The 23,171-nt window shown below is 43.1% G+C and overlaps 2 protein-coding genes and 3 long non-coding RNA genes across 15 annotated transcripts; 3 read left to right on the top strand and 2 right to left on the bottom strand.

Annotated features, from left to right (window-relative positions):
* Nucleotides 1-395: 395 nt before the first annotated feature.
* On the top strand, nucleotides 396-1,470 carry LOC123743435 (uncharacterized). 2 transcript variants are annotated; one of them, XR_006770221.1, is made up of 3 exons: nucleotides 396-490; nucleotides 890-1,029; nucleotides 1,149-1,470. It is a non-coding gene; the product is annotated as an uncharacterized lncRNA (long non-coding RNA). The 2 variants fall into 2 exon arrangements; XR_006770220.1 differs by having other exon boundaries at nucleotides 424-534.
* A 1,805-nt stretch (nucleotides 1,471-3,275) lies between these two features.
* On the bottom strand, nucleotides 3,276-10,525 carry LOC106596055 (ubiquitin carboxyl-terminal hydrolase 37-like). 5 transcript variants are annotated; one of them, XM_045720401.1, is made up of 15 exons: nucleotides 9,688-10,525; nucleotides 9,494-9,579; nucleotides 9,352-9,394; nucleotides 9,055-9,174; nucleotides 8,739-8,870; nucleotides 5,720-5,858; nucleotides 5,456-5,592; nucleotides 5,187-5,280; nucleotides 5,010-5,089; nucleotides 4,600-4,737; nucleotides 4,423-4,496; nucleotides 4,195-4,262; nucleotides 3,968-4,037; nucleotides 3,757-3,895; nucleotides 3,276-3,539 (listed from the first exon to the last, which is right to left on the bottom strand). In XM_045720401.1, the coding sequence occupies exons 2-15, from the start codon at nucleotides 9,570-9,572 to the stop codon at nucleotides 3,503-3,505; spliced, it is 1,350 nt and encodes a 449-aa protein (XP_045576357.1). In that variant the 5' UTR covers nucleotides 9,573-9,579; nucleotides 9,688-10,525; the 3' UTR covers nucleotides 3,276-3,502. The 5 variants fall into 5 exon arrangements, 4 of the variants coding, with proteins under 4 accessions (XP_045576357.1, XP_045576356.1, XP_045576358.1 ...); XR_006770208.1 differs by lacking the exon at nucleotides 4,195-4,262 and having other exon boundaries at nucleotides 9,688-10,524; XM_045720400.1 differs by having other exon boundaries at nucleotides 3,757-4,037.
* A 726-nt stretch (nucleotides 10,526-11,251) lies between these two features.
* Nucleotides 11,252-12,315, top strand: LOC123743434 (uncharacterized). Of its 2 annotated transcripts, none has more exons than XR_006770217.1 (3): nucleotides 11,252-11,346; nucleotides 11,733-11,872; nucleotides 11,992-12,315. It is a non-coding gene; the product is annotated as an uncharacterized lncRNA (long non-coding RNA). The 2 variants fall into 2 exon arrangements; XR_006770216.1 differs by having other exon boundaries at nucleotides 11,280-11,390.
* A 1,803-nt stretch (nucleotides 12,316-14,118) lies between these two features.
* On the bottom strand, nucleotides 14,119-22,863 carry LOC106601195 (ubiquitin carboxyl-terminal hydrolase 37-like). 4 transcript variants are annotated; one of them, XM_045720376.1, is made up of 15 exons: nucleotides 22,744-22,863; nucleotides 20,509-21,074; nucleotides 20,315-20,400; nucleotides 20,173-20,215; nucleotides 19,876-19,995; nucleotides 19,560-19,691; nucleotides 16,553-16,691; nucleotides 16,289-16,425; nucleotides 16,020-16,113; nucleotides 15,843-15,922; nucleotides 15,425-15,562; nucleotides 15,248-15,321; nucleotides 15,020-15,087; nucleotides 14,600-14,880; nucleotides 14,119-14,382 (listed from the first exon to the last, which is right to left on the bottom strand). In XM_045720376.1, the coding sequence occupies exons 2-15, from the start codon at nucleotides 20,982-20,984 to the stop codon at nucleotides 14,346-14,348; spliced, it is 1,905 nt and encodes a 634-aa protein (XP_045576332.1). In that variant the 5' UTR covers nucleotides 20,985-21,074; nucleotides 22,744-22,863; the 3' UTR covers nucleotides 14,119-14,345. The 4 variants fall into 4 exon arrangements, 3 of the variants coding, with proteins under 3 accessions (XP_045576332.1, XP_045576333.1, XP_045576334.1); XM_045720377.1 differs by lacking the exon at nucleotides 22,744-22,863 and having other exon boundaries at nucleotides 14,600-14,738; nucleotides 14,811-14,880; nucleotides 20,509-21,351; XR_006770205.1 differs by lacking the exons at nucleotides 15,020-15,087; nucleotides 22,744-22,863 and having other exon boundaries at nucleotides 14,600-14,738; nucleotides 14,811-14,880; nucleotides 20,509-21,351.
* On the top strand, nucleotides 22,077-22,902 carry LOC106601196 (uncharacterized). Of its 2 annotated transcripts, none has more exons than XR_001327962.2 (3): nucleotides 22,077-22,171; nucleotides 22,554-22,693; nucleotides 22,813-22,902. It is a non-coding gene; the product is annotated as an uncharacterized lncRNA (long non-coding RNA). The 2 variants fall into 2 exon arrangements; XR_001327963.2 differs by having other exon boundaries at nucleotides 22,107-22,215.
* The last annotated feature ends 269 nt before the right edge of the window (nucleotides 22,903-23,171 follow it).

Below are 23,171 nucleotides of genomic sequence, written 5' to 3'. Positions count from 1 at the left end.
CCCATGCTCCCTGGGTCACTGACGCATGATTGTATGGGATATAGTAAGAGGCTAGGAAATTCGAAGTACTGTCTATCAGAATCAAAATAACTTTTATTGCCCAAGTGGCCTACATTCACACATTCACAGAATTTGACTCGGTGAATTGGTGCTGCCAGCAATAGACAAATGTAAAGACACATTTACAGCCTATACAATATACAGTAAACATAAAACATATTTATTAGCTTCTATCTTCTTAAAATACTTTAGAGTAATATTTTATTATGGAAAGTAAAATGCCTATTTCACTTCAGTTGACGCTGATCTGATACAGATCGAACGTGTAGCTTTGCAATGGTTGTTAGGATGACCTTTGAAAAAGAAAAGGAGAGCCGCACTCTCTTGCTCAGACTCAATAATTGAATAACCTAATATCCAACGTTCCGACCGACAAGCTGTCTTCATCATTGTATGTTAGGAGGACCTCTGACCGTACCTCATTGAAAAGGTGCCACTCTGCCTAGTGACTGTAAACTAAACAAAAATACTAACGTTAGTACATTTGTTGTATATTTGCTAGATAGCCATATTTGCTAGACAGCCATATTTGCTAGACAGCCATTTGTTGTATATTAGCTTGACAGCCATATTACTAGCTAGCTAGCTAACTACGTTATCTATTTTAGTCTATGCAAGTCTAGTTGGACGATTAATCAGCAATATTCTAGCAGACCTTTACTAGCTAGGTCATAACGAGTGAAAATGGCTAGCTAGCTACATCATGTAAGGTAAACCGCAATGTAAAAAGTTGGGCAATTCAAACAGTCAGTGTTAGCGAGCAACTTTTTGGTTGCACTGTGTTTAACAATTAAAGCAAGGCTGAACAGCTTATTTTTGGTTTCAACAGGTGAAGGTACTGAAGGAGAAGATAACTTCCCAGTGTCTGGACAGAAGCTCATATATGCTGGCAAAATCCTGCAAGATGACACACCTATTAAAGACTACAAAATTGACGAGAAGAACTTCGTTGTAGTTATGGTATCGAAGGTACATTTCCCTAATCCATTTTACTTGGACTCATAATGAGCTGCACCCACCTGTTTTGGGTCACATGATTGTCTGCATAGATGACAGTAACAGCCTGTTTATATCTCCTCTGGAACTAGGCAAAGTCTGCCACAGCTGCTTCAACACCTTCCTCAGAGGCACCCAAGGCCCCTGTCCAGGACTCTGGGTCGTCTGCGGGCCGGCCCCTGCAGCCATCCCTATCCCCCCAGAGGAGCCCACACCTCCAGTCGCAGAGCCCCCAGCTCTGATGTCCTCTTAGTCTTTCCCACAGTAGTTGTGGGTCAAGACTGTCTTCCAAACTGATCTGTGATGTATGGTCTGTTACATTGCCATTCATTGTTCCATTACTTTATTGTATTTGTGGTTACATTCAAATCCTGAGGGAGTGCGTAGATAGACTGTGCACAGACACACAATATTGTTTTAATATTATTAACTTTTTCCACTTTTTACTCAACATGAATGAATGATAGAGATTGCCTCTTATACAGTGCATTCGGAACGTATTCACACCCATTGACTTTTTCCACATTTTGTTACGTTACAGCCTTATTCAAAAAGGATTTTAAAAAATTACAAATCCTCATCAATCTACACACAATACCCCATAATGACAAAGTGAAGACAGGTTTTTAGACATTCTAGCAAATTTATACAAAATAAAAAACAGAAATACTTGTACATGATTGTACATGATTTGGAAAGGCACACCTGTCTATATAAGGTCCCGCAGTTGACAGTGCATGTCAGAACAAAAACCAAGCCATGAGGTCGAAGGAATTGTCCTCCATCATTCCTAAATGGAAGAAGTTTGGAACCTCAAAGACTCCTAGAGCTGGCTGCCTGGCCAAACTGAGCAATCAGGTGAGAAAGGCCTTGGTCAGGGAGGTGAACAAGAACCTGATGGTCACTCTGACAGAGCTCCAGAGTTCCTCTGTGGAGATTGGAGAACCCTCCAGAAGGACAACCATCTCTGCAGCACTCCACCAATCAGGTCTTTCTGGTAGAGTGGCCAGACGGAAGCCACTTCTCAGCAAAAGGCATATGACAGCACGCTTGGAGTTTGCCAAAAGCCACCTAAAGACTCTCAGACCATGAGAAACAAGATTGAACTCCTTGGCCTGAATGCCAAGCGTCACATCTGGAGGAAACCTGGCACCATTTCTACGGTGAAGTATGGTGGTGGCAGCATCGTGCTGTGGGGATGTTTTTCAGCAGCAGGGACTGGGAGACTAGTCAGAATCGAGGGAAAGATGAACGGCACAAAGTACAGAGAGATGCTTGTTGAAAACCAACTCCAGAGCGTTCAGGATCTCAGACTGGGGCGAAGGGGGTCAACTTCCAACAAGACAACGACCATAAGCACACAGCCAAGACAACGCAGGGGTGGCTTGGGGACAAGTCTCTGAGTGGCCCAGCCAGAGCCCAGACTTTAACCTGATTGAACATCTCTGGAGACCTGAAAATAGCTGTGCAGCGATTCTCCCCATCCAACCTGACAGAGCTTGAGAGGATCTGCAGAGAAGAATGGGAGAAACTCCCCAAATACAGGTGTGCTAAGCTTGTAGCGTCATACCCAAGAAGACTCGAGGGTGTAATCGCTGCCAAAGGTGCTTCAACAAAGTACTGAGTAAAGGGTCTGAATACTTATGTAAATGTGATAGTTAAGCTTTTTGTTTTCTTTATACATTTGCAAAAAATTCTAAAAACCTGTTTTTGCTGTCATTATGGGGTAGATTGATGAGAAGAAGAAAAACAATTTAATCCATTTTAGAATAAGGCTGTAACTTAACAAAATGTGGAAAAAGTCAAGGGGTCTGAATACTTTCTGAATGCACTGTAGGTGCAGTTATTAACTACCATGTACAGTAAAGGAAAATGAATTGCACTAGGTAGGTGAGATGTTTTATATTTATATAAACAGTGGATAGCCTACAGTGGTGTAGGCTGTTTCTTCTGGTGGTCTAGGGCAGCCTGATGGTGGTCTAGGGCAGCTTGATGGTGGTCTAGGGCAGCTTGATGGTGGTCTAGGGCAGCTTGATGGTGGTCTAAGGCAGCTTGATGGTGGTCTAAGGCAGCTTGATGGTGGTCTAGGGCAGCTTGGTGGTGGTCTAGGGCAGCTTGATGGTGGTCTAGGGCAGCTTGATGGTGGTCTAGGGCAGCTTGATGGTGGTCTAGGGCAGCTTGATGGTGGTCTAGGGCAGCTTGATGGTGGTCTAGGGCAGCTTGATGGTGGTCTAGGGCAGCTTGATGGTGGTCTAGGGCAGCTTGATGGTGGTCTAGGGCAGCTTGATGGTGGTCTAGGGCAGCTTGATGGTGGTCTAGGGCAGCTTGATGGTGGTCTAGGGCATCCTAATTCGATGAATCTGATGTTTCTTGGTGTGCGGTAGGTGCTACTCCAGGTGGTCCCTGAGCGCTGTGCCCCTAACGATGGGTTCTCCTGGTGCTTCTCCTAGTAGTGAGGGGCCTGGTCTCCTTCACCTGCTCCACTACAATGAGAAATGACAGGGAGATCTTACATGTACATACAATGTCTGGAAAATAACACATACAGAGGGATTACAGGTTAAAGGGATAACTCTTAATGCGTGGTCAATTAATCATCTTTCTAGCTTTGGTGAACACTTTTTTTTTTTCTTGATGACTCATTGTCGTGATTGACTCCATTTGTGGCATTCTTCTCAAATGTGTGGGCTAGAGCCTTACCTGCAGACATAGAACAGGATGTAGGCAGTCTGTGCCGTTGCCCTCAGCACAGTGGCCTCATCTGTCCTCAAGACATGTGCGTCATCCAGGCAGAGCCACCCACTGCCACGGCTGTCCAAAACATCACTGATGTAGTGGCCTAGGGAACAAGGGAAACAGAATAGAGTGTACATTAAGCTTTCAGAATTGTGTGTGCGTGCGTGCATTTTACCTGTACACATGTTGTCTCCCAGATGTGAGATCACACTTGACAATTTGTAGATATTGTCTGGCTGGTGTCTCTGTAAGGAAACACATTTAATAATAGGATTGTTATTTTGTCTACAGGATAGGGGTGCCTTCTATAACTGCCTTATCTTGATCCGCCCACTATCTCAACTCTCTATTTCTCTCTCTCTCTCTATTTCTCTCTCTCTCTCTTTCTCTCTCTCTCCTCACCACAGCGGCTGCCTGCTGCTCTTTCTCACTAACAGCTGGTTTCTCTAGCTGGTCAGAGGAATTTGAAGCTGGTGGGGGTATATCAAATATAGTGTAAATGCAAACCAGAAAGTGAAGTGGAAACCTATCAACAAATATACTCTTAACTTCAGCTTCTGACTTGCTTTCCTCAATAGTCCTGTTTCATGAGAGGGTGTTCTGCATAATGTCAGTAACACAATGTCCTACCTGGTCTATCAAGGGTGCCTTTCGGGGAGTTTGCAGGTGTGTTGTCCATGTTGTTTTTCCCCATGGAGCTTGCCCTGTGTAAATTGATGGCATTGAAAAGAAATATCTAGTGTGTGAAAATCATGGTGTGTGTTGGCTACCCAATGTGCAATGTCCCCAAACAGAGTCTAAACCAACCTGGCTCCATGCTGGACAGGGGCTGTCGCCCCACATACGGCTGGGAGGGTCAGTTCTGCAGGGATGGATATGGGATCATCCACCTTCTCTGGCTCCCAGTTGCCTGCAGTAAACCGCTTGATATGAAGCATTAGGACCCTGCTCAGAGACAGGCATTCACACACACAGACAGACGGACAGAGGCAGACAGAGGCAGGCAGAGGCAGGCAGGCATTCACATAAACAGACGACCAGGCAGGCATTCACATAAACAGACGACCAGGCAGGCATTCACAAACAGACGACCAGGCAGGCATTCACATACACAGACGACCAGGCAGGCATTCACACAGCATCAGTCTTGTACTCAAATCAATAACCCAGTTTGGTGAGTTAGATCAGGACTGTCAATTGTAATCTGAGGGACTCACCGGGGCAGCGTGAGGAAGTGCCTAGTCACAGATGCCATGCTGCCTGAGCACACCCTGCATGCACACTCTAATGCAGATGGCTAGGTAACAAAGCATAGCAATACAATTATGAACATGACATTAATGATAGTGTTCCTTGACATACTCACTAACTCTTGGTTGAAGCTAAGTGCTGACCTTAAAGTAGAGGTCCAGGCTGTGTGTCAGGTCTTGGCTCAGGTTCAGTGACAGGTGATTGTAATCCTCCTGACCATACACTATAACTCCACAGCTTCAGAGGTACGGAGAGAAATGCATCAGCTCTCCAACACAAACCTTTTGATCCCTCTACACACTAACTATCTTAATGCTTTACCTCTGTATCCTGCATGTTATGCTGACATTAAACCTCCTCACAAATGTGATGAAGACATCAAGGTACACCATATACAAATGACAGCTGTTACCTGGTGCAGGTACGGAAAGTCTTCAGCTTGAATTCTAACTGCTTCACGGGGCAGGTGTATGGCTCTGGGGAGCCCTTTAATGCCATACCCTCCTCCTTCAGCTGAAAGAGGAGGAGCAACACACATTCATGGGCATCCTAAGAGAAGAATGGGAAAGAAACAGAAAATACATCAACAACTACAACTGAAACAGAGCTAAGGAAAAAGATTGTCACGTGTCCCAGGTTTATTGTTAAGTGAGTCTTTTAGCATATAATATCTTACCTGTTCACCGTCGTCCTCATAGTCCTCATTGACAACGGAGAGACAGCGCTTGACTGTTTGAAGGATTTTCATCTTTTCCTTTTTCTTAGCATTGACAGTGCCTCCAGAAAGCCTTGCCTGATGTAACTCGGCAAAGCAGCTGTGGAGGGAGACAAAGAGCATGCATTCAGGTTTCACTCTCTCACTTTGGCCACAGATTAGCTCTGTGCTTCTACTTTAGCCTCTGATCAAATATGATTCAACTGATTCCTGATTGTGACAGGAAATCATCTCTGGTGTTAATCAGTAGCTGAGTTGGGTGTGGTTTTATCTTAAAAATCATATGAGGCACTAAGAGTGTACAAAAGACAGTATGTATACATACATACATACATACATACATACATACATACATACAGTACACTGAACAAAAATATAAATGCAACATGTGAAGTGTTGGTCCCATGTTTCATGAGCTGAAATAAAAGATCCCAGAAATGTTCCATATGTACAAAAAGCTTATTTCTCTCAAATTCTGTGCACAAATTTGTTAACCTCTATGGGCTATGTCCCACCCCTGATACACCCTATCAACAACAGGTGAAATATCAAGAGCGCCAAATTTGAAAACAATTAAATGTCATAATTCAAATTTCTCAAACATACAACTATCTTACACCCTTTGAAAGATAAACATCTCCTTAATCTAACCACGTTGTCCGATTCCAAAAAGGCTTTACGGCGAAAGCATAAAGTTAGATTATGTTAGGAGAGTACATTGACAATAGCTGTGTGTAATGTTTTGTCAATTCAAAGACAGGCGTCACCAAAAGCAGAAAACCAGCTAAAATTATGCACTAACCTTTGACAATCTCCATCAGATGACACTCCTAGGACATTATGTTAGACAATACATGCATTTTTTGTTCTATCAAGTTCATATTTATATCCAAAAACAGCGTTTTACTATGGCGTTGATGTTGAGGAAATCGTTTCCCTCCAATAACCGCCAGTCAATCAGCACAACAAATTAAATAATTACTATTCGAAAACATTGGTAAAATATTATATTGTCATTCAAAGAATTATAGATTTACATCTCTTGAACGCAACCGGATTGCCAGATTTAAAAATAACCTTACTGGGAAATCACACTTTGCAATAATCTGAGCACTGCGCCCAGAGAAATACGCTTTGCGATACAAACTAACCGCCATGTTGGAGAGATCTAAAATCGAAAATACTATGTAAATAATTCATTACCTTTGATTCTCTTCATCAGATGTCACTTCCAGGAATCCCAGGTCCATAACAAATGTAGTTTTGTTCGAAAAAGCTCATAATTTATGTCCAAAAAGCTCCGTGTTGTTAGCACATGATCTATGCCCTCCGGACTTGTCTTCATAAACGAGGGGGGAAAAATATTTACGTTCGTTCAAACATGTCAAACGTTGTATAGCATAAATCATTAGTGCCTTTTTTAACCAGAACATGAATAATATTCAAGGCGGACGATTGCATTCTCTTTTAAAACGCATTGGAACGAGAGTACCCAACATGAACTCGCGCGCCAGAGTCTAATCGGCCACCACCGTTCCAAGGCTCTTGTTCGGTCAGATCTCACAGTATAAGACTCAAAACACTTTGTAAAGACTGGTGACATCTGGTGGAAGCCATAGGAAGTGCTCAAAGATTAATAAGCCCCTGTGTGTTTCAATGGCATAGGCTTAAAGGTAATTCAACACATCAGGTATCCACTTCCTGTCAGAATTTGTCTCAGGGTTTTGACTGCCATATGAGTTCTGTTATACTTACAGACACCATTCAAACAGTTTTAGAAAATTCGGAGTGTTTTCTATCCAAACCTGAACAATAATATGCATATTCTAGCTTCTGAGTTGGTGTAGGAGGCAGTTAAAAATGGGCACATATTTTTTCAAAATTCTCAATACTGCCCCCTAGCCCCAATTAACATCCCTGTTAGTGAGCATTTATCCTTTGCCAAGATAATCCATCCACCTGACAGGTGGTATATCAATAAGCTGATTAAACAGCATGATCATCACACAGGTACACAGGTAAACCTTGTGCTGAGGACAATAAAAGGCCACTCTAAAATGTGCAGTTTTGTTACACAACACAATACCACAGATGTCACAGGTTTTGAGGGAGTGTGCAATTGGCATGCTGACAGCAGGAATGTCCACCAGAGCTGTTGCCAGAGAATTGAATGTTAATTTCTATACCATAAGCCATCTCCAACATTGTTTTAGAGAATTTGGCAGTACGTCCAACCGCAGACCACGTGTAACCACACAAGCCCAGGACCTCCACATCCAGCTTCTTCACCTGCGGCATCGTCTGAGGGGGTGCTGAGGAGTATTTCTGTCTGTAATAAAGCCCTTTTGTGGGGGAAATCTCATTCTGATCGGCTGGGCCTAACTCCCCAGTGGTTGGGCCTACGCCCTCCCAGCCCCACCCATGGCTGTGCCCTTGCTCAGTCGTGAAATCCATAGATTATGGCCTAATGAACTTATTTCAATAGACTAATTTCCTTATATGAATTGTAACTGAGTAAAATCTTTGAAATTGTTGCATGTTACATTTATATATTTGTTTAGGATAGATAGATAGATAGATAGATAGATAGATAGATAGATAGATAGATAGATAGATAGATAGATAGATAGATAGATAGATAGATACATACATACATACATACATACATACATACATACATACATACATACATACATACATACTGTACATACATACCACAGGAGGTTGATGGCACCTTAATTGGTAATGGCTGGAGCGGAATCAGTGGAATGCTATCAAATACATCAAACATATGGTTTCTATGTGTTTGATGCCATTCCATTTGCTCCATTACAGACATCATTACGAGCCGTCGTCCCCTCAGCAGCCTCCACTGACACATACATTGAGGCGGGACTTGTGTACTGTAACTATAAGCGTCTAGATGGGTGGGTCAGTGTGTGTACAGGTGGGACAGGAGAGTGAAAGCGAGGCTGTATACCATAGCAGTTTAGAGGAGGGGGAGGAACTCCAGGTGTCCTGCTGTCTCAGGATGTCTCTGCAAAATGCTGGCAGCCCCAGCAGGCACTGCAGAGCAGAGTTCATGAAGCAGGTGTTGCCAATATTAGGCAACCTGTGGGAAAGAAGCCATCAGTTACACACTAATATCTGAACAGTGGACCAAAGGTAAACTAATGAATGGATTTGTAAGGCATGAACGCAAGATAACTCTGAATACCACACAGAATTATTTAAAACAAAAAGCAGAGCTCAGAGATAAGAGTAGGTGTGTGTGTGTAGATGTGTGTGTGTTTTACCCGAGGAGCTTGGTGTTGTCTTCGCCCTCGCCTGTGCAGCTCTGCTCCCCCAGCTGGGTGCTACTCTTGCTGAACAGGTTTGGGAGGCGAGCCATGGCTTCCCGAGGTCTGACCAATGGCCTGGAGGAAGAGAGACTGGTTAGAGGCCTCAGTAGCAGTAGCTCGACACCAATCGGTCTGTTTGAACACTGTTTTAATGTACAAGCATACAGATATTCCTTACCATGTCATGGTGTGAGTGACCACTCTTATGTAGAGTCGAGTGAGATGAAGGTGGCTATTGTCTACAGTACTTACCTCTCCAAGGAGACAGAGGAATCCCTCAGGTCAATGGAGGCCTCTGCAGAGAGAGACCGAGAGACGGACAGCGGTAAGAAAGAAGCTTTGTCAAAGATGAATTGAGAAAAATAGCACCAACAAATGGCACCCGTTTACAGACCTGCGATGCCAGCAAATCGGGGTACCATTCTCTTTGTCTGTGGAACAAATGCCCCCACCTCTTTGACCTCAGAGCTCATAAGATCTCTGTAAAGACACACAGACATATGCATTAGGTTAGCTATATTATATTGGCTTTTTCATTTCAATTCAATGGTGTTGGTTGGCATGAAATTTGATGTCAGGCTGCAGTACCTGGCAGTCTCACTGTCTTTGTTGGTCTCTCCATGGTGGTCCACGGGGTTTGGAGAGGAGGACTGGGGGGCAGGGAGGAGACGTGGGTTGTGGAGGAAGGGCAGGCAGGACTGGGGGGAGTGGCAGAGGAGGATGGCTGAGTTGAGACAGCCAGGGAAACAGAGGAAGCACTAAAAGGGGAGGAGGTCTGTGATCCTTCCTCTGAAGAAGAAGAAGAGACAGATGACATGTGGAGAGAGGAGAGGGAAGAGAGGCTGAAGAACTTGGAGAGAGTGGAAGGGGATCTGGCAGGGGATCCAGGGGGTGAGGGGGATGCAGCGCCGATTGGTGTTCGGCCAGACAAGGGGTCGAGGGGTGTCAGAGATGTTGTAGACGGTTTCAAATGGAAAGAAGAGACAAAGGAAGAATCAAGTTGGTGGTGATCCTTTACGTTCTTCTTCTCCCGGTTTTTCCAAACTGACGCAGTTACCATGCTGGCATCCAATGACGTCAGTTTGGGTGGGATTGGGAACGGCGATGGACAGCGGCTCCCAATCCCGAGGCGAACTCTGCACTTCTTTTTCTGTTTGGAGAAACATTATATAGCTAATATAGTACATAACAAATCAAATAAAAAGATCTTACTTGCTTCACAACAGACCTTGTTATATTTGAACTAGCAGCAAAGGTCACACCCAAACCACATGATCTGACCATAAAATAAAGAACTTGTCGCCCATTGTAACCATAGTTATACCCTCTGTCCCAAATCCTGCCATATGGGACACATAAATAGACAATGAAACAACTAGGAATAGCAGAAAAGAATAGAATATACTCTAAATTGTAACAGAATTAGATCAATTCTAGCCCAGACTAAACATATACCTTTTACAGCAACACAAACATCCCATTTCAGTGTATTTGTAGACTATGCCTTATTTTGCAGAACATCAAAATATGTTGCCTATTTAACATTGTGATGTCATAACCAAATTATGATGCGCTTGACTACGCGTTACCAGCGTAAATAGCCAACAAATCACACAAACCAAAATGTTGAAAAATAATTTACAAAATGAATTGATCGTGTATTCAGAGTTGTTCCTATTTCATAAAATATACAAAATAACTAGGTTCTTGCCAATAAACCTGTTTTTTTATTGAGAAAACATTTGTCTTCTCTTTCTCCCATGCTCCCTGGGTCACTGACGCATGATTGTATGGGATATAGTAAGAGGCTAGGAAATTCGAAGTACTGTCTATCAGAATCAAAATAACTTTTATTGCCCAAGTGGCCTACATTCACACATTCACAGAATTTGACTCGGTGAATTGGTGCTGCCAGCAATAGACAAATGTAAAGACACATTTACAGCCTATACAATATACAGTAAACATAAAACATATTTATTAGCTTCTATCTTCTTAAAATACTTTAGAGTAATATTTTATTATGGAAAGTAAAATGCCTATTTCACTTCAGTTGACGCTGATCTGATACAGATCGAACGTGTAGCTTTGCAATGGTTGTTAGGATGACCTTTGAAAAAGAAAAGGAGAGCCGCACTCTCTTGCTCAGACTCAATAATTGAATAACCTAATATCCAACGTTCCGACCGACAAGCTGTCTTCATCATTGTATGTTAGGAGGACCTCTGACCGTACCTCATTGAAAAGGTGCCACTCTGCCTAGTGACTGTAAACTAAACAAAAATACTAACGTTAGTACATTTGTTGTATATTTGCTAGATAGCCATATTTGCTAGACAGCCATGACATTGTTGTATATTAGCTTGACAGCCATATTACTAGCTAGCTAGCTAACTACGTTATCTATTTTAGTCTATGCAAGTCTAGTTGGACGATTAATCAGCAATATTCTAGCAGACCTTTACTAGCTAGGTCATAACGAGTGAAAATGGCTAGCTAGCTACATCATGTAAGGTAAACCGCAATGTAAAAAGTTGGGCAATTCAAACAGTCAGTGTTAGCGAGCAACTTTTTGGTTGCACTGTGTTTAACAATTAAAGCAAGGCTGAACAGCTTATTTTTGGTTTCAACAGGTGAAGGTACTGAAGGAGAAGATAACTTCCCAGTGTCTGGACAGAAGCTCATATATGCTGGCAAAATCCTGCAAGATGACACACCTATTAAAGACTACAAAATTGACGAGAAGAACTTCGTTGTAGTTATGGTATCGAAGGTACATTTCCCTAATCCATTTTACTTGGACTCATAATGAGCTGCACCCACCTGTTTTGGGTCACATGATTGTCTGCATAGATGACAGTAACAGCCTGTTTATATCTCCTCTGGAACTAGGCAAAGTCTGCCACAGCTGCTTCAACACCTTCCTCAGAGGCACCCAAGGCCCCTGTCCAGGACTCTGGGTCGTCTGCGGGCCCGGCCCCTGCAGCCATCCCTATCCCCCCCAGAGGAGCCCACACCTCCAGTCGCAGAGCCCCCAGCTCTGATGTCCTCTTAGTCTTTCCCACAGTAGTTGTGGGTCAAGACTGTCTTCCAAACTGATCTGTGATGTATGGTCTGTTACATTGCCATTCATTGTTCCATTACTTTATTGTATTTGTGGTTACATTCAAATCCTGAGGGAGTGCGTAGATAGACTGTGCACAGACACACAATATTGTTTTAATATTATTAACTTTTTCCACTTTTTACTCAACATGAATGAATGATAGAGATTGCCTCTTATACAGTGCATTCGGAACGTATTCACACCCATTGACTTTTTCCACATTTTGTTACGTTACAGCCTTATTCAAAAAGGATTTTTAAAAAATTACAAATCCTCATCAATCTACACACAATACCCCATAATGACAAAGTGAAGACAGGTTTTTAGACATTCTAGCAAATGTATACAAAATAAAAAACAGAAATACTTGTACATGATTGTACATGATTTGGAAAGGCACACCTGTCTATATAAGGTCCCGCAGTTGACAGTGCATGTCAGAACAAAAACCAAGCCATGAGGTCGAAGGAATTGTCCTCCATCATTCCTAAATGGAAGAAGTTTGGAACCTCAGACTCCTAGAGCTGGCTGCCTGGCCAAACTGAGCAATCAGGTGAGAAAGGCCTTGGTCAGGGAGGTGAACAAGAACCTGATGGTCACTCTGACAGAGCTCCAGAGTTCCTCTGTGGAGATTGGAGAACCCTCCAGAAGGACAACCATCTCTGCAGCACTCCACCAATCAGGTCTTTCTGGTAGAGTGGCCAGACGGAAGCCACTTCTCAGCAAAAGGCATATGACAGCACGCTTGGAGTTTGCCAAAAGCCACCTAAAGACTCTCAGACCATGAGAAACAAGATTGAACTCCTTGGCCTGAATGCCAAGCGTCACATCTGGAGGAAACCTGGCACCATTTCTATGGTGAAGTATGGTGGTGGCAGCATCGTGCTGTGGGGATGTTTTTCAGCAGCAGGGACTGGGAGACTAGTCAGAATCGAGGGAAAGATGAACGGCACAAAGTACAGAGAGATGCTTGTTGAAAACCAACTCCAGAGCGTTCAGGATCTCAGACTGGGGCGAAGGGGTCAACTTCCAACAAGACAACGACCATAAGCACACAGCCAAGACAACGCAGGGGTGGCTTGGGGACAAGTCTCTGAGTGGCCCAGCCAGAGCCCAGACTTTAACCTGATTGAACATCTCTGGAGACCTGAAAATAGCTGTGCAGCGATTCTCCCCATCCAACCTGACAGAGCTTGAGAGGATCTGCAGAGAAGAATGGGAGAAACTCCCCAAATACAGGTGTGCTAAGCTTGTAGCGTCATACCCAAGAAGACTCGAGGGTGTAATCGCTGCCAAAGGTGCTTCAACAAAGTACTGAGTAAAGGGTCTGAATACTTATGTAAATGTGATAGTTAAGCTTTTTGTTTTCTTTATAAATTTGCAAAAAATTCTAAAAACCTGTTTTTGCTGTCATTATGGGGTAGATTGATGAGAAGAAGAAAAACAATTTAATCCATTTTAGAATAAGGCTGTAACTTAACAAAATGTGGAAAAAGTCAAGGGGTCTGAATACTTTCTGAATGCACTGTAGGTGCAGTTATTAACTACCATGTACAGTAAAGGAAAATGAATTGCACTAGGTAGGTGAGATGTTTTATATTTATATAAACAGTGGATAGCCTACAGTGGTGTAGGCTGTTTCTTCTGGTGGTCTAGGGCAGCCTGATGGTGGTCTAGGGCAGCTTGATGGTGGTCTAGGGCAGCTTGATGGTGGTCTAGGGCAGCTTGATGGTGGTCTAAGGCAGCTTGATGGTGGTCTAGGGCAGCTTGATGGTGGTCTAGGGCAGCTTGATGGTGGTCTAGGGCAGCTTGATGGTGGTCTAGGGCAGCTTGATGGTGGTCTAGGGCAGCTTGATGGTGGTCTAGGGCAGCTTGATGGTGGTCTAGGGCAGCTTGATGGTGGTCTAGGGCAGCTTGATGGTGGTCTAGGGCAGCTTGATGGTGGTCTAGGGCAGCTTGATGGTGGTCTAGGGCAGCTTGATGGTGGTCTAGGGCAGCTTGATGGTGGTCTAGGGCAGCTTGATGGTGGTCTAGGGCATCCTAATTCGATGAATCTGATGTTTCTTGGTGTGCGGTAGGTGCTACTCCAGGTGGTCCCTGAGCGCTGTGCCCCTAACGATGGGTTCTCCTGGTGCTTCTCCTAGTAGTGAGGGGCCTGGTCTCCTTCACCTGCTCCACTACAATGAGAAATGACAGGGAGATCTTACATGTACATACAATGTCTGGAAAATAACACATACAGAGGGATTACAGGTTAAAGGGATAACTCTTAATGCGTGGTCAATTAATCATCTTTCTAGCTTTGGTGAACACTTTTTTTTTTTCTTGATGACTCATTGTCGTGATTGACTCCATTTGTGGCATTCTTCTCAAATGTGTGGGCTAGAGCCTTACCTGCAGACATAGAACAGGATGTAGGCAGTCTGTGCCGTTGCCCTCAGCACAGTGGCCTCATCTGTCCTCAAGACATGTGCGTCATCCAGGCAGAGCCACCCACTGCCACGGCTGTCCAAAACATCACTGATGTAGTGGCCTAGGGAACAAGGGAAACAGAATAGAGTGTACATTAAGCTTTCAGAATTGTGTGTGCGTGCGTGCATTTTACCTGTACACATGTTGTCTCCCAGATGTGAGATCACACTTGACAATTTGTAGATATTGTCTGGCTGGTGTCTCTGTAAGGAAACACATTTAATAATAGGATTGTTATTTTGTCTACAGGATAGGGGTGCCTTCTATAACTGCCTTATCTTGATCCGCCCACTATCTCAACTGGATGGAATTATCTCTCTCTCTATTTCTCTCTCTCCTCACCACAGCGGCTGCCTGCTGCTCTTTCTCACTAACAGCTGGTTTCTCTAGCTGGTCAGAGGAATTTGAAGCTGGTGGGGGTATATCAAATATAGTGTAAATGCAAACCAGAAAGTGAAGTGGAAACCTATCAACAAATATACTCTTAACTTCAGCTTCTGACTTGCTTTCCTCAATAGTCCTGTTTCATGAGAGGGTGTTCTGCATAATGTCAGTAACACAATGTCCTACCTGGTCTATCAAGGGTGCCTTTCGGGGAGTTTGCAGGTGTGTTGTCCATGTTGTTTTTCCCCATGGAGCTTGCCCTGTGTAAATTGATGGCATTGAAAAGAAATATCTAGTGTGTGAAAATCATGGTGTGTGTTGGCTACCCAATGTGCAATGTCCCCAAACAGAGTCTAAACCAACCTGGCTCCATGCTGGACAGGGGCTGTCGCCCCACATACGGCTGGGAGGGTCAGTTCTGCAGGGATGGATATGGGATCATCCACCTTCTCTGGCTCCCAGTTGCCTGCAGTAAACCGCTTGATATGAAGCATTAGGACCCTGCTCAGAGACAGGCATTCACACACACAGACAGACGGACAGAGGCAGGTCACATAAACAGACGACCAGGCAGGCATTCACATAAACAGACGACCAGGCAGGCATTCACATAAACAGACGACCAGGCAGGCATTCACAAACAGACGACCAGGCAGGCATTCACATACACAGACGACCAGGCAGGCATTCACACAGACAAAGGCATCAGTCTTGTACTCAAATCAATAACCCAGTTTGGTGAGTTAGATCAGGACTGTCAATTGTAATCTGAGGGACTCACCGGGGCAGCGTGAGGAAGTGCCTAGTCACAGATGCCATGCTGCCTGAGCACACCCTGCATGCACACTCTAATGCAGATGGCTAGGTAACAAAGCATAGCAATACAATTATGAACATGACATTAATGATAGTGTTCCTTGACATACTCACTAACTCTTGGTTGAAGCTAAGTGCTGACCTTAAAGTAGAGGTCCAGGCTGTGTGTCAGGTCTTGGCTCAGGTTCAGTGACAGGTGATTGTAATCCTCCTGACCATACACTATAACTCCACAGCTTCAGAGGTACGGAGAGAAATGCATCAGCTCTCCAACACAAACCTTTTGATCCCTCTACACACTAACTATCTTAATGCTTTACCTCTGTATCCTGCATGTTATGCTGACATTAAACCTCCTCACAAATGTGATGAAGACATCAAGGTACACCATATACAAATGACAGCTGTTACCTGGTGCAGGTACGGAAAGTCTTCAGCTTGAATTCTAACTGCTTCACGGGGCAGGTGTATGGCTCTGGGGAGCCCTTTAATGCCATACCCTCCTCCTTCAGCTGAAAGAGGAGGAGCAACACACATTCATGGGCATCCTAAGAGAAGAATGGGAAAGAAACAGAAAATACATCAACAACTACAACTGAAACAGAGCTAAGGAAAAAGATTGTCACGTGTCCCAGGTTTATTGTTAAGTGAGTCTTTTAGCATATAATATCTTACCTGTTCACCGTCGTCCTCATAGTCCTCATTGACAACGGAGAGACAGCGCTTGACTGTTTGAAGGATTTTCATCTTTTCCTTTTTCTTAGCATTGACAGTGCCTCCAGAAAGCCTTGCCTGATGTAACTCGGCAAAGCAGCTGTGGAGGGAGACAAAGAGCATGCATTCAGGTTTCACTCTCTCACTTTGGCCACAGATTAACTCTGTGCTTCTACTTTAGCCTCTGATCAAATATGATTCAACTGATTCCTGATTGTGACAGGAAATCATCTCTGGTGTTAATCAGTAGCTGAGTTGGGTGTGGTTTTATCTTAAAAATCATATGAGGCACTAAGAGTGTACAAAAGACAGTATGTATACATACATACATACAGTACACTGAACAAAAATATAAATGCAACATGTGAAGTGTTGGTCCCATGTTTCATGAGCTGAAATAAAAGATCCCAGAAATGTTCCATATGTACAAAAAGCTTATTTCTCTCAAATTCTGTGCACAAATTTGTTAACCTCTATGGGCTATGTCCCACCCCTGATACACCCTATCAACAACAGGTGAAATATCAAGAGTGCCAAATTTGAAAACAATTAAACGTCATAATTCAAATTTCTCAAAACATACAACTATCTTACACCCTTTGAAAGATAAACATCTCCTTAATCTAACCACGTTGTCCGATTCCAAAAAGGCTTTACGGCGAAAGCATAAAGTTAGATTATGTTAGGAGAGTACATTGACAATAGCTGTGTGTAATGTTTTGTCAATTCAAAGACAGGCGTCACCAGAAGCAGAAAACCAGCTAAAATTATGCACTAACCTTTGACAATCTCCATCAGATGACACTCCTAGGACATTATGTTAGACAATACATGCATTTTTTGTTCTATCAAGTTCATATTTATATCCAAAAACAGCGTTTTACTATGGCGTTGATGTTGAGGAAATCGTTTCCCTCCAATAACCGCCAGTCAATCAGCACAACAAATTAAATAATTACTATTCGAAAACATTGGTAAAATATTATATTGTCATTCAAAGAATTATAGATTTACATCTCTTGAACGCAACCGGATTGCCAGATTTAAAAATAACCTTACTGGGAAATCACACTTTGCAATAATCTGAGCACTGCGCCCAGAGAAATACGCTTTGCGATACAAACTAACCGCCATGTTGGAGAGATCTAAAATCGAAAATACTATGTAAATAATTCATTACCTTTGATTCTCTTCATCAGATGTCACTTCCAGGAATCCCAGGTCCATAACAAATGTAGTTTTGTTCGAAAAAGCTCATAATTTATGTCCAAAAAGCTCCGTGTTGTTAGCACATGATCTATGCCCTCTGGACTTGTCTTCATAAACGAGGGGGGAAAAATATTTACGTTCGTTCAAACATGTCAAACGTTGTATAGCATAAATCATTAGTGCCTTTTTTAACCAGAACATGAATAATATTCAAGGCGGACGATTGCATTCTCTTTTAAAACGCATTGGAACGAGAGTACCCAACATGAACTCGCGCCAGAGTCTAATCGGCCACCACCGTTCCAAGGCTCTTGTTCGGTCAGATCTCACAGTATAAGACTCAAAACACTTTGTAAAGACTGGTGACATCTGGTGGAAGCCATAGGAAGTGCTCAAAGATTAATAAGCCCCTGTGTGTTTCAATGGCATAGGCTTAAAGGTAATTCAACACATCAGGTATCCACTTCCTGTCAGAATTTGTCTCAGGGTTTTGACTGCCATATGAGTTCTGTTATACTTACAGACACCATTCAAACAGTTTTAGAAAATTCGGAGTGTTTTCTATCCAAACCTGAACAATAATATGCATATTCTAGCTTCTGAGTTGGTGTAGGAGGCATTTAAAAATGGGCACATATTTTTTTCAAAATTCTCAATACTGCCCCCTAGCCCCAATTAACATCCCTGTTAGTGAGCATTTATCCTTTGCCAAGATAATCCATCCACCTGACAGGTGGTATATCAATAAGCTGATTAAACAGCATGATCATCACACAGGTACACAGGTAAACCTTGTGCTGAGGACAATAAAAGGCCACTCTAAAATGTGCAGTTTTGTTACACAACACAATACCACAGATGTCACAGGTTTTGAGGGAGTGTGCAATTGGCATGCTGACAGCAGGAATGTCCACCAGAGCTGTTGCCAGAGAATTGAATGTTAATTTCTATACCATAAGCCATCTCCAACATTGTTTTAGAGAATTTGGCAGTACGTCCAACCGCAGACCACGTGTAACCACACAAGCCCAGGACCTCCACATCCAGCTTCTTCACCTGCGGCATCGTCTGAGGGGGTGCTGAGGAGTATTTCTGTCTGTAATAAAGCCCTTTTGTGGGGGAAATCTCATTCTGATCGGCTGGGCCTAACTCCCCAGTGGTTGGGCCTACGCCCTCCCAGCCCCACCCATGGCTGTGCCCTTGCTCAGTCGTGAAATCCATAGATTATGGCCTAATGAACTTATTTCAATAGACTAATTTCCTTATATGAATTGTAACTGAGTAAAATCTTTGAAATTGTTGCATGTTACATTTATATATTTGTTTAGGATAGATAGATAGATAGATAGATAGATAGATAGATAGATAGATAGATAGATAGATAGATAGATAGATAGATAGATAGATAGATAGATAGATAGATAGATAGATAGATAGATACATACATACATACATACATACATACATACATACATACATACTGTACATACATACCACAGGAGGTTGATGGCACCTTAATTGGTAATGGCTGGAGCGGAATCAGTGGAATGCTATCAAATACATCAAACATATGGTTTCTATGTGTTTGATGCCATTCCATTTGCTCCACTACAGACATCATTACGAGCCGTCGTCCCCTCAGCAGCCTCCACTGCCACATACATTGAGGCGGGACTTGTGTACTGTAACTATAAGCGTCTAGATGGGTGGGTCAGTGTGTGTACAGGTGGGACAGGAGAGTGAAAGCGAGGCTGTATACCATAGCAGTTTAGAGGAGGGGGAGGAACTCCAGGTGTCCTGCTGTCTCAGGATGTCTCTGCAAAATGCTGGCAGCCCCAGCAGGCACTGCAGAGCAGAGTTCATGAAGCAGGTGTTGCCAATATTAGGCAACCTGTGGGAAAGAAGCCATCTGTTACACACTAATATCTGAACAGTGGACCAAAGGTAAACTAATGAATGGATTTGTAAGGCATGAACGCAAGATAACTCTGAATACCACACAGAATTATTTAAAACAAAAAGCAGAGCTCAGAGATAAGAGTAGGTGTGTGTGTGTAGATGTGTGTGTGTTTTACCCGAGGAGCTTGGTGTTGTCTTCGCCCTCGCCTGTGCAGCTCTGCTCCCCCAGCTGGGTGCTACTCTTGCTGAACAGGTTTGGGAGGCGAGCCATGGCTTCCCGAGGCCTGACCAATGGCCTGGAGGAAGAGAGACTGGTTAGAGGCCTCAGTAGCAGTAGCTCCACACCAATCGGTCTGTTTGAACACTGTTTTAATGTACAAGCATACAGATATTCCTTACCATGTCATGGTGTGAGTGACCACTCTTATGTAGAGTCGAGTGAGATGAAGGTGGCTATTGTCTACAGTACTTACCTCTCCAAGGAGACAGAGGAATCCCTCAGGTCAATGGAGGCCTCTGCAGAGAGAGACCGAGAGACGGACAGCGGTAAGAAAGAAGCTTTGTCAAAGATGAATTGAGAAAAATAGCACCAACAAATGGCACCCGTTTACAGACCTGCGATGCCAGCAAATCGGGGTACCATTCTCTTTGTCTGTGGAACATATGCCCCCACCTCTTTGACCTCAGAGCTCATAAGATCTCTGTAAAGACACACAGACATATGCATTAGGTTAGCTATATTATATTGGCTTTTTCATTTCAATTCAATGGTGTTGGTTGGCATGAAATTTGATGTCAGGCTGCAGTACCTGGCAGTCTCACTGTCTTTGTTGGTCTCTCCATGGTGGTCCAGGGGGTTTGGAGAGGAGGACTGGGGGGCAGGGGAGGAGACGTGGGTTGTGGAGGAAGGGCAGGCAGGACTGGGGGGAGTGGCAGAGGAGGATGACTGAGTTGAGACAGCCAGGGAAACAGAGGAAGCACTAAAAGGGGAGGAGGTCTGTGATCCTTCCTCCTCTGAAGAAGAAGAAGAGACAGATGACATGTGGAGAGAGGAGAGGGAAGAGAGGCTGAAGAACTTGGAGAGAGTGGAAGGGGATCTGGCAGGGGATCCAGGGGGTGAGGGGGATGCAGCGCCGATTGGTGTTCGGCCAGACAAGGGGTCGAGGGGTGTCAGAGATGTTGTAGACGGTTTCAAATGGAAAGAAGAGACAAAGGAAGAATCAAGTTGGTGGTGATCCTTTACGTTCTTCTTCTCCCGGTTTGTCCAAACTGACGCAGTTACCATGCTGGCATCCAATGACGTCAGTTTGGGTGGGATTGGGAACGGCGATGGACAGCGGCTCCCAATCCCGAGGCGAACTCTGCACTTCTTTTTCTGTTTGGAGAAACATTATATAGCTAATATAGTACATAACAAATCAAATAAAAAGATCTTACTTGCTTCACAACAGACCTTGTTATATTTGAACTAGCAGCAAAGGTCACACCCAAACCACATGATCTGACCATAAAATAAAGAACTTGTCGCCCATTGTAACCATAGTTATACCCTCTGTCCCAAATCCTGCCATATGGGACACATAAATAGACAATGAAACAACTAGGAATAGCAGAAAAGAATAGAATATACTCTAAATTGTAACAGAATTAGATCAATTCTAGCCCAGACTAAACATATACCTTTTACAGCAACACAAACATCCCATTTCAGTGTATTTGTAGACTATGCCTTATTTTGCAGAACATCAAAATATGTTGCCTATTTAACATTGTGATGTCATAACCAAATTATGATGCGCTTGACTACGCGTTACCAGCGTAAATAGCCAACAAATCACACAAACCAAAATGTTGAAAAATAATTTACAAAATGAATTGATCGTGTATTCAGAGTTGTTCCTATTTCATAAAATATACAAAATAACTAGGTTCTTGCCAATAAACCTGTTTTTTTATTGAGAAAACATTTGTCTTCTCTTTCTCCCATGCTCCCTGGGTCACTGACGCATGATTGTATGGGATATAGTAAGAGGCTAGGAAATTCGAAGTACTGTCTATCAGAATCAAAATAACTTTTATTGCCCAAGTGGCCTACATTCACACATTCACAGAATTTGACTCGGTGAATTGGTGCTGCCAGCAATAGACAAATGTAAAGACACATTTACAGCCTATACAATATACAGTAAACATAAAACATATTTATTAGCTTCTATCTTCTTAAAATACTTTAGAGTAATATTTTATTATGGAAAGTAAAATGCCTATTTCACTTCAGTTGACGCTGATCTGATACAGATCGAACGTATAGCTTTGCAATGGTTGTTAGGATGACCTTTGAAAAAGAAAAGGAGAGCCGCACTCTCTTGCTCAGACTCAATAATTGAATAACCTAATATCCAACGTTCCGACCGACAAGCTGTCTTCATCATTGTATGTTAGGAGGACCTCTGACCGTACCTCATTGAAAAGGTGCCACTCTGCCTAGTGACTGTAAACTAAACAAAAATACTAACGTTAGTACATTTGTTGTATATTTGCTAGATAGCCATATTTGCTAGACAGCCATTTGTTGTATATTAGCTTGACAGCCATATTACTAGCTAGCTAGCTAACTACGTTATCTATTTTAGTCTATGCAAGTCTAGTTGGACGATTAATCAGCAATATTCTAGCAGACCTTTACTAGCTAGGTCATAACGAGTGAAAATGGCTAGCTAGCTACATCATGTAAGGTAAACCGCAATGTAAAAAGTTGGGCAATTCAAACAGTCAGTGTTAGCGAGCAACTTTTTGGTTGCACTGTGTTTAACAATTAAAGCAAGGCTGAACAGCTTATTTTTGGTTTCAACAGGTGAAGGTACTGAAGGAGAAGATAACTTCCCAGTGTCTGGACAGAAGCTCATATATGCTGGCAAAATCCTGCAAGATGACACACCTATTAAAGACTACAAAATTGACGAGAAGAATTTCGTTGTAGTTATGGTATCGAAGGTACATTTCCCTAATCCATTTTACTTGGACTCATAATGAGCTGCACCCACCTGTTTTGGGTCACATGATTGTCTGCATAGATGACAGTAATAGCCTGTTTATATCTCCTCTGGAACTAGGCAAAGTCTGCCACAGCTGCTTCAACACCTTCCTCAGAGGCATCCAAGGCCCCTGTCCAGGACTCTGGGTCGTCTGCGGGCCCGGCCCCTGCTTTCCCACAGTAGTTGTGGGTCAAGACTGTCTTCCAAACTGATCTGTGATGTATGGTCTGTTACATTGCCATTCATTGTTCCATTACTTTATTGTATTTGTGGTTACATTCAAATCCTGAGGGAGTGCGTAGATAGACTGTGCACAGACACACAATATTGTTTTAATATTATTAACTTTTTCCACTTTTTACTCAACATGAATGAATGATAGAGATTGCCTCTTATACAGTGCATTCGGAACGTATTCACACCCATTGACTTTTTCC

This window comes from Salmo salar, chromosome ssa06 (genome assembly GCF_905237065.1).
Source record: "Salmo salar chromosome ssa06, Ssal_v3.1, whole genome shotgun sequence".
Classification (NCBI taxonomy): domain Eukaryota; kingdom Metazoa; phylum Chordata; class Actinopteri; order Salmoniformes; family Salmonidae; genus Salmo; species Salmo salar.
The sequence above is the reverse complement of the archived record's forward strand: the minus strand, read 5'-3'. Positions and strand labels throughout refer to the sequence as shown.

Bases quoted from the DNA above. Each gene is read 5' to 3' on its own strand.
- LOC106596055 (XM_045720400.1), bottom strand. From the start codon at position 9,572: ATGAGCTCTGAGGTCAAAGAGGTGGGGGCATTTGTTCCACAGACAAAG. The intron at 5,593-5,719 runs GTAAGATATTAT...TTCTTCTCTTAG, and splicing joins ATGAGGACGACGGTGAACAG to GATGCCCATGAATGTGTGTT. The intron at 3,540-3,756 runs GTAAGGCTCTAG...TTCTCATTGTAG, and splicing joins ATCCTGTTCTATGTCTGCAG to TGGAGCAGGTGAAGGAGACC.
- LOC106601195 (XM_045720376.1), bottom strand. From the start codon at position 20,984: ATGGTAACTGCGTCAGTTTGGACAAACCGGGAGAAGAAGAACGTAAAG. The intron at 16,426-16,552 runs GTAAGATATTAT...TTCTTCTCTTAG, and splicing joins ATGAGGACGACGGTGAACAG to GATGCCCATGAATGTGTGTT. The intron at 16,114-16,288 runs GTAACAGCTGTC...GTACCTCTGAAG, and splicing joins ACTTTCCGTACCTGCACCAG to CTGTGGAGTTATAGTGTATG.